Here is a 9,504-nt window from a genome sequence, read left to right on the forward strand (position 1 = left end):
GAGAGAGAGAGAGAGAGAGAGAGAGAGAGAGAGAGAAAGAGAGGAGAGAATTCTATCTTGTTCCATGTCAAGCAACAAAGCATTTATGAGTCCAGACTCAGACTTGTGGCCAGGTTTGTGGAGGGCACTGGAGGCCCAGCAGGGAGACAATGGGGTGTCCTTACTAGTCACAGCCTAGCAAAGCTGAGGCCCAGGTCCTTCCAGTCACATCTAGTATGGCTTCATTGAAGGCCGACTGAATCTGGCTATACCAGCCCATCACACCCAGTCCATTCCCTCTTCACAGTTGGCAACATGACCAGTAAGATGTTGTTGTGTTTTCTGGAGACGTTCATAATTTTAGAGAGGCTTTGCTAAGATATGTCACCCTTAGCCGTGAGGAGCCTTCAGGGCTACTTTTAATCAGTCTCTCAGTTCTGTTTATCATCCAGTGGCTCAGAGGATGGATGATGGAGCCAGAGTCTTTCTTCACTTACTGCCAATAGCTGTGCAGCTTGAGGCAAGAGGCTAATCTCTGAGTGCCTAAGCTTTTGGTTCTCACCTAGGACATCACAATAATAGGGCTGTAGCAAAGATCACAGGAGTTGTTCTAAGGAAGTCCTGGAACAGTCCTGGGTACACTCTATGTCATGCAAGTGCCTTCTCATGCCCTCAACCTGTCTGTCAGAGACAATGTCAGGGAAGGCCTGGTCACCAACAATGGCTGATGACTAGCTCTCTCCCTCTCACATGCACACACAGGAGGTGTGAGAATCTGCACTTGGCATGGGTAGCTATGAACCCCAGTTCCCGAAGCCTGTGGGTGGAGGGGGGTGGGTGGGTAGGACTGGGTGAAAATGGGAAGGATGGTGTCAGGGGGCCATGATGATTAGAGATGGGCAGCGCCCATGGTTACCCACTGACCATGGTGTGAGTCCCCAGTGGGCATGGTCCCCACCCCATGGTATTCAAACAATCCTTAAGGCAAGGGGAGTTTCTGTTTCTTTTTTTTTTCTTTTTTCAAGGGCATGGGTGGGCAGGACTTCTATCTCTCTAAGTACAGGAGAAGAGGCATGATCAGAGTAGCAGAATTGGAATGTAGTTGCTTCTCTGTGACCTCCCCAGGCCTCAGACTGACAGGGCAGCAGGTCTTAAAGTCTGAGGCTGTCTCCGAGCTCTCTGAATTGGGTATGTGTTTCAGTGACGTGGCCGTGGAACTGCCTTTTACCTTAATGCACCCCAAGCCTAAAGAGGAGCCCCCACATCGGGAAGGTGAGTAGGACCTGTGGGTCATTGGGGTGGGGTTTACCAGCATCCTTGTTATCCCACCACCCTTTCTGGGCTAGCCTTCAACCCAGAATCACTCTTTCCCCAGCTCCTAGTCTTTTGCTTTTGACCCAACTAGGAGACAGAGAGCTCTGACTCCTATTCTCCATGGGACAGGGAGGCTAGGAGTGGAGGACAAACCACATTGGTGGATTTTAATTTTAAAGATTATTATTATTTAAAAATATTTATTTTTATTTTATGTGTATGGGTGCTGTGCCTGCATGTATGCTTGTGTAGTATATACATACAGCACCCTCAGAGTCCAGAGGGGCATCAGATCCACTGGGACTGGAGTTACAGATGGTTCTTAGACACCTGTGGGTGCTGGGAATTGAACCCACAACCAGAAGACCCAGTACTCTTAACTGCTGAACCATGTCTCAGTCCCCATATTAGTTGAGTTTTTAAAGTGGTAACAGGTTGTCGACATTCCGTTGCAAGGGATGTTACAGTCCCTCTCACAAGTGGAGTCTGCCTACAATGGTTACAGTGTGAAAAAATTAGGGCTGCATGATAGCACATGCCTACAGTCCCAGCAGAGGGAAGTGTGTGAGACAAGAGGATCATGTTAGAGGATCAGTTAGAGTAAATGGAACTCAGGCAAGCAGGAAACTAATGTGTCTCACGTTGGAGACCTGCTTCCTCCAGAGTCTTCATTGGGCATGGATGCCTCTCTCCCTCTGTCTGCTTTTGACCTGGGAGACTTCCCACTCACCTTCCTTCTTTGCCCTCCCCGTTTGTGTGTGTGTGTGTGTGTGTGTGTGTGTGTGTGTGTGTGTATGTTTCCTGTACCATCCCTCACCTCTCATCCCACACCCCACAAACCCCTGGGTGCCTCACAAGCCTTGTGTATGTTCAGTTCCAGAGAGCGAGACTCCTGTAGACACCAATCTCATAGAGCTTGACACCAAGTAAGCTGAACCTTCCTGCCTGTGATGTCTGGGGTGGGGCTGGAGGTGGGGCGGGAGAGGTGGAGGGGTCATTTGCATAAATGTTTATTAACCTCTGAGGAGCAGCTGGTCTAACCTGTCTGCTGAGAGCCACCTCTGCTCACCTCTTCAGCAACCTGCTTGCCTGCATGTGACTTGAAGGACCCTCCATGCCTGTTCCTCTTCCTCCTGCATTGGTGGGGTCTGTCTTCCTTGCACGTTCGTCAGTCAGTCAGTCCGTCCGTCTGCAGCACCCACTCAGCTGGCTGACACGGGGCTGGTTCAGACTCTGGGGCTCCCCTCTCTTACCTGACCAAGCCGGTTGGAGGCTACCTGTGGGGTGGAGAAGGTGTCTGGGTGCTGTCACTCTTGCGGCCTGAGGACCAAGTGATTCGGATTCCCCTGCGGTGGAAGGCCATGGGGCACCAAACAATGGCCAGAGGAAGAGGACCTGGTTCAATGGCTTGAATCGCCTCTGGGGCCAGGTTGCTTTCTACCCCCGCCCCCCCCACCCCCAGCTTCCCAAACCTCCATTCCTTGATTCTTTGGCAAGATCTGAGAAACAAAGGTTTCATGTTGCCCTGAGGAAACCCATTCAGCTGGCTGAACTCCATGGGGGAAGGACGTCCGCCTCTCCCTGGGCCATAGGGGACGAGATGGAAAGAAACAGTCCTTAGTCCGGGAATCTTAAACCAGGCACCTGTCCCCCTCCCTCTGTAGATCCTCATATAGATCCTCACCACCTTTCCAGCCCCGTTCAAAAGTCCCTTTCCTACCTAGGGTCCCTGGGATCTGAGTTAGAGCTTCCAGGAGAAAGGCTTGTAGGAGAAAGGCTTGTATGGGCTTTTCCTTCCTTCGAGCCCAGCACCAACTTCCTGGTTGAAACCATCATGCTCCCTAAAGCAGTCTTGTTAGTTTGATTTGGAGGGGTAAATGGGGTTTCTTGGGCTTGTTCTTTGGGGATTCCGATGCAGAGCCACATCGCTCCCTCTACTTACCTTCTCCATCCCCCCAGGAATAGGGTCACTTTTCTGGCCCCTATGCGTTGAGAGGCAAGCTTTTTGCAGTTTATTGGGAGATGGGCCGGTGAGGCACACCTTTCTGCCTGAGGTCATCCCAGAGACCCTGGAGAGTGGTGTTCTCTCTTGAGTCCTTCCATTATCTGGCCAGGCCTCTGGATCTGCCTGTTGTCTACCCCTGCAAATGCACGGCATTTTCCTTGTCTCTCCCATTAGTGATGACGACATTGTATTTGAGGACTTTGCTCGACAGCGGCTGAAAGGCATGAAGGATGACAAGGACGAAGAGGATGATGGCACCGGCTCTCCGCACCTCAACAACAGATAGACTGGGGCCAGCCTCACGTGGCAGCTCCAGGTTCACTCTCGCACTCGGATGCTTTCTCGTCTCCTTCCCATTCTGGTTCTTCCGTTTGTTCTTCCAGTTTCTACCAAGGGGCCCCAGTGGTCTTCCAAGTCTCGGTGATGAGCCTCTGGTCTCAGAACTGGCCTCAAATCACCACGCCAGCAGGACCACGTCCTCAGCCATCTCTCTGCAATCACTTGCCCACCCCCCTTTTCATGCTCATTCCCAGGAAGGCCACACTGCCTGGCCTTGGGATTTGGCTTGAGATGGGGAGCAGAAAGGGGAGGGTGGGGCCTGAAGGCACAATGATGATGGGTGTGAAGATGTGGAGGCGGTGGGCAAGATGGCTTAAGACATACAAGAAGATGTCCATAGTCCCAGTAGGTGACAGTTTTGGCAGCTAAAAGATGACTGTATTGAAGATGGAAGAGGGCAGGACTGTGAATAGATTCTCAATGCTTTTTTTTTTTTTTTTTTTTTTTTTTTTTTTTTTTTTTTTTTGTGGTCCAGGCCCACCAGAGACTCCTCCCCTTCTCCCTCATCCTTGGTCCATGTCCCTGTGTCTCATGGGGAGGCACATAGACCCCAGGAGTGAAGAGCAATGTACTGATTTTCTAACCAGATGACACCTAGATTGAGGCAGGCTGCAGATCCAGCCATACATATGTCACAAAGGATAGGATGAGACATCATAGCTTTGTTGCATTTTTGTGTGTGGGCACAGAGAGGGGGAAGTGGGTGTTAACGAACACTAGTCCCTAGCAGTGAGCCAAAGCTACAAGGATGTTTTCTGAGGGGAGTTTCAGAGATGAGGCCAGGTAGGGGGGCATCCATCCTACTCTTTTGTAGTGGATAGTCCTACGAGAAGCAAGGATGGAGGGACACAGGCAGCTGGAGCCATCAGCATCTCCCAGCTTCCTCTACTGCTTCTCCAGTGACTAGCCCTGTAAGCTAGGAGAGAGAGAGAGAGAGAGGTGGCTGAGGCCACCATTCCCACCATTAATGGATCCCATTCCCAGAAGGTGGCATCCATACAGATGTACTCCCAGTAGGAAGGCAGCCCCTCTCCTAAAGGAGTTGGTCCTATTAGTACCCAGAGTCATGGGTACCTGGTTTCCATCAGCTAGTGTTAGTATGACTTGACTGGGGTCAATCTCAGAGTAACAGGGCAGACAAGTGGTAAAACAGAAAGTGCTCAAAGATATCCTTGTTTGGTCTTCAATGCTAGCTTGTTGTGTGACCTTGGGCCAGTTCCCTCCTTCCTCTCTTTGGGCCTCAGTTGGAAAGCCACGAGGTAGACCAGATGATTCCAAGAGTTTCTTGTTCAAGTTTCTGTAAGTTTGTGGCTCTAAAGAGCTTCTGATCTTCCAGTTGGAGCTGGGGCTGCTAACTGCTCTCCATCTGCCTTCAGATGAGGTTCATGGTACCTCAGAGGACCCAGGGCAGGGCAGATCACTGAGCACACCTTCCTGCCTAGGCAGGGCTGCTATTGGACCTAGTCAGCTTTTCTGATGTCGAGTTGTGGCCAGAGCCTTTGTGAACTTCTCTACCCCAGAGCTTCTATGTAAGGAGTCTTGCATTAGAAGTATGGGAACAACCTTGGGTTTATCAAGTATATTGATTAGTAGGACAAGAGGATCTCATCTCGATTTCTGTTCCCTTTCTCTTAGTTCCATATTTGCCTGAGAAGGGAGACCACAGCTTTTGTTTGGTTTTGAGACAGCATATCATGTAGTTTAGGCTAACCATGAATTCACTATGTAGCTGAGAATGACTTTGAATTCCTGATCCTCTTGTCTCAAGTGCTGGGATTGCAGGCATGCCTCTGCCATTGCTGGTGGTATGCTTTGTTGTACAGATTCGATCCCAGCCATTCTTAATCCATCAAGCCCAGTGATTGCTATTATTTCTCCTGGTTGAGTGGTCCAGGCCCACTGGCCCTGAACCTTCTAAATCTCATAAGCAGTCAACTCAAGGCACCTCTTCCCAGGTTAGAATAGACCCTTTGGGGCAGCCACATTGCCTGGCCAGCTTTGGGATCTAACTGCAGGCTCCCCTGGCATCTAGCTCCTGCCAGAGCTAGCTGGATACTTTTGCACCTAGAGAATTGATTAGAATCTTGAACAGTGTAAGGCAAACATGTGCCCTCCGCTGGCTTCCATTAAAACCTTTGGAGCTGATACCAGACCCTTTAGCATTTGGGCTAACCTCTCCTGTCCCTCATCTTAATCTGATACAAGCAAAAAAGGTCTCCCAATCTGGTTTCTCGAGCTACCTACACACTTCAGCATCCCCATTCAACCTCTGGGTTTATCCCACAGATCAACTAAAGTTTTTCTACCTGCAGGGAAGCATCAGAGCCCAGGCTGGCTCTTTGTCTTTTCAGCCAGGTCTACCTGAGGGCAGTGATCAAGTGGGAGTCTAGCCAATCCATCCTTTGATGGCAGCTTTGTTCTTTTATGCTGCATACTACTAGGATGGATCTTACCTTAGAACCCCTGTCTATAGAAACCTGGCCAGGAGAAAGCTAGAAGACAGCAATGACAGTTCTGGCTACAGCTAGTCCACACAGTGCCTTGATGTGAGTTTGAATACAGTGTCCCTTCTAGGTGAATTCAAACCTTGGAAATGACACTGCAGGGGGCTGGAATTTGGTGTCATTTGTCCCTACTCCACAGTCGTATGCTGCCATACTGGGTGAGATACACAGGCTCATGTATTTCTTTGGCTTCTTTTCTTGCCTCGGCCTCATGTCTGCTGCAGACATCATGCCCCACCCTCATCCCATGACATAACCCAGAGCTTCTCTATAAGGCTCTTCTTTGTTCTGGAGTGTTCTGGCCAGGCAGTACCTGGGAGTGGAACTGGAGGCGGAGGAGCCTCATGAGGTTCCAGCACCATCGAGTGAGATTGGGTTTTCTTGTGCTGACAGACTGGGCCTTGGGCCACCAAACAGCCCACATTGGGACTTTCCAGTAGACCAAAGGGCACATGATAATGCTAATCTGGGCAAGAGGAGCATGCTTTGGTAAAAGCTCATCAGTTGAGGGTGACTGGACTTGCCCAGTACCCCAGCCAAGAGAAGACTGTCTCCTAGAAAGATAAGAGTTGAGTTGCTTGGCTGGACCCCATGGCCATTTTAGCTTCAAAGTGCAACTGGCTTCCCCTGGAGGGTGGCTGACAACCTGATTCCCATATGATGCAGTGAAAGGGACCAAGTCTCAGTCCCTCCTAACTGGAACAATAGCCTCTGTCTGCTTTATTTGAGGGCTTGCTGTGGGTTTGAAGTGAGACGGGCGCCAGGAGCTAATACTCTGTAGGCCAGCCGACTGAATGGCTGTGATCCAGTCACTGCAGGGATGAGGCTTGAGGTCACACAGGAACCTTGTTGTGGAATGAGCCCTCTGTTTGCCAGTCTCTGTCCCAGTGTCCCTGGTTACATATCAGTCATAATGATAATCAGCCTTTGTGGCTTTGATGACCACATGGGGGAAGAAGTATAGGTGCTATTGTCCTAGGATGGGTCCCAGCAACCAGGACACAGAAGACAAAGATGTTGTCAGTGATTGGGGGGCAGGGAGGAGCATTTGAGCCTGGACTCACTCATCTCCCAGAAGCCCACAGAAGGCAAGAAACCTGGGCTCTGATCTCAGGTCAAGGAGCTGCCTCAGTATTGTGACCATCCAAGAAATCCAAGGGTGAGAGGAAATAGCTGTTGCCCCTTCTAAGTACAAGGTCCCATCCTGGGTCAAGAGAACCACCACAGCTCCTTGGAGACCTTTGGGAATGTCGAGACCTCTTGCTCTGAGAGCTGAACCCTAGCTGATCCACTCAGAAGCTTCCATGTCCGGGGCAGCTCTTTCCCACCAATGGCTAAGGCCTCTCTGTGTGGCTCCCGGCCCTCCATGAAGGGCTGGCCTCCAATCTTTAACTCCCAGGACACAAACCTGTGTCTGTTCTGATATTTATTCTTTTTAAACTTAAGGACCAAATGAGACTTCTCTGATTTTTATCCACACAGCCTGTCTTGGGCCTGGTCCAGGCAGCTCCCTAACTTCTGCCCTGCTCCTGCCCTGGGCCTGAAGCAGCCTACTGATGGGGGTAGATCCACACCTGCCACCCCAATCCATGCACACTAGCATAACATCTCCCTCATTATCACCAACTTGTTACCCCCAAAGGGAGGTCAAAGTTGAAGCACAGGTCCCTGAGACCCACTGTCTGCAGACCAGGTACACTTCTCAGTGCTCCACACAGCCTCCCTGGGGGCTGCCGCCAGGGGAAACTGAGGAAATGGGGGAGGAGGGCGAGCCTCCAGCCCTCCCCTCATCCCTACTTTCTCCAGAGTAACTGCTTTTAACTCTCTTGTCTATTGAGGTTTCACTTTTAAACTCTTTGAAGAATAACTTCAAACCACCATTTTGTGGTTTGATCTTAGACCAGCAAGCACAGGTTCATTCTCTCTTGGTTTTTGTGTGTTGGGGTGACCCCAGCATCCTGACACAGAGATACTTGATGGGACTCAGCTCATCCAGTCCAAGCATTAGAACACACATATACTGGCTTTCTAATTGACCTGCCCTGTACCTTGGGAATGAGTTTGATGTGGGCTGGGCCTGCTGCTCGGTGAAGGTAGTAGGGGCTTAGTGCTGATAGCTCGTGGGGGCCGTGGAGTGAGGAGCCAGGCCCAATGTCTTAGGGCAAAGGGGACTCAGGGCTGGCTCCCTTATGCACGGCCAAGGGGTGGGGAGCCTGGGTCATGTACGAGATGCACCACCAGGGAGGACTTTTTTATGAGGCAGGATTCCTCAGAGACATTTTAAGCAAGTCTTTCTCTAGTGAGTCTCCTAGGATTCCACTCCTACACCTGTAGAAGCCCATGTGCACAACAGCAGGCTTTTGTGCCCAAAGAGAGGCTGGTCCCCCTTCTGCAGTCCACCAGCTTCTCTCTCTGCTGGCCTGCAGGGTCAAGGGAATTCACTTGCAGGACAGCTCACTGGTAAGACTTGGGCTAGCCTTTGGCAAAAAGTCCTGCCTGGACTCACCTCCTAGGGCATTCTAGGTGAGGAACTGAAGCTCAGGGCATTATTAACCACATGGCATGGGGGGAAAGAATGCCAACTGATGTTTTATTCAGTCCAAGTGTGGCTTAGGCGACCCCCTTGACCTCAGGTTCCCCAAGTGTAAAGGGCAAGTACCAGGCTCTGCCCACCCACCCCACAGGGACTACTGAAAAGGGATATGAGGGTGGTGTGTAAGAAGAGAGGCCAGATGAAGCAGCAGCCTACGTGAGGGATAGTGTCTTGGCTTGGGTTGCTGACCCACGTAGCCCACAACAAAATGACAGTGCAGGATATCCTGTCTTCTGAGGGTATCTCTGCTCAGTGTCAGGTCCAGTCACAGCTGCTGCGGGCCTGCCTTTTCCGACTGGTAGGAGTTGATGTGTGTCCTGGGTATGGTGTTGAGGGGTGGCTGGGGCGGCCTCAGGCCTGTGACCCTCTGTGAAGTGATGATTTGTGTGGCACATTCATTCCTGGATCACATCCAGGTCAACCTGTCGTACCTGTGGCTGCCCTTGTCCCGTGAAGTCATTATAGTTTATTCAGCTGTAACAGGACAAATGAGCAAAAGAACCTTGAACGAGAGGCCATTAAAGGCCTTTTGTGATGGAGGACACTGGCTGTGTTTTCATTTCTTGTCTCACTCGTCCCAACGAGAAGCAGAAGTGGGTTTTGTGCCTCAGCTGTGCCCGCCCTCCTGAAGATTCCCTGAGGATTTCTCTGTTCTATCTTTCTACTGTCTAGCTTTGTGGCCTTGGGGGCGGGCAAGGGGGCGGGAAGCTGCCCGGCCTTTGATCTCTCGAAAACTGGCTGGATTCCTTGAGCCCTGCTTTGCTTGTGAG

At 50.9% G+C, this 9,504-nt stretch overlaps 1 protein-coding gene across 6 annotated transcripts in view; it reads left to right on the plus strand.

The window, feature by feature from the left end:
- Positions 1–9,276, plus strand: part of Arrb1 (arrestin beta 1) — a 74,120-nt gene extending 64,844 nt beyond the window's left edge. For all 6 annotated transcript variants that reach the window (XM_031387499.1, XM_031387503.1, XM_031387500.1 and 3 more), the window contains 3 exons: positions 1,181–1,251; positions 2,168–2,219; positions 3,473–9,276. In XM_031387499.1, the coding sequence (XP_031243359.1) occupies positions 1,181–1,251; positions 2,168–2,219; positions 3,473–3,584 (235 nt within the window). In that variant the 3' untranslated portion in view covers positions 3,585–9,276. The remainder of the gene's footprint in view (positions 1–1,180; positions 1,252–2,167; positions 2,220–3,472) is intronic.
- The last annotated feature ends 228 nt before the right edge of the window (positions 9,277–9,504 follow it).

Source organism: Mastomys coucha, unplaced genomic scaffold, assembly GCF_008632895.1.
Source record: "Mastomys coucha isolate ucsf_1 unplaced genomic scaffold, UCSF_Mcou_1 pScaffold21, whole genome shotgun sequence".
In the NCBI taxonomy this organism is placed as follows: Eukaryota; Metazoa; Chordata; class Mammalia; order Rodentia; family Muridae; genus Mastomys; species Mastomys coucha.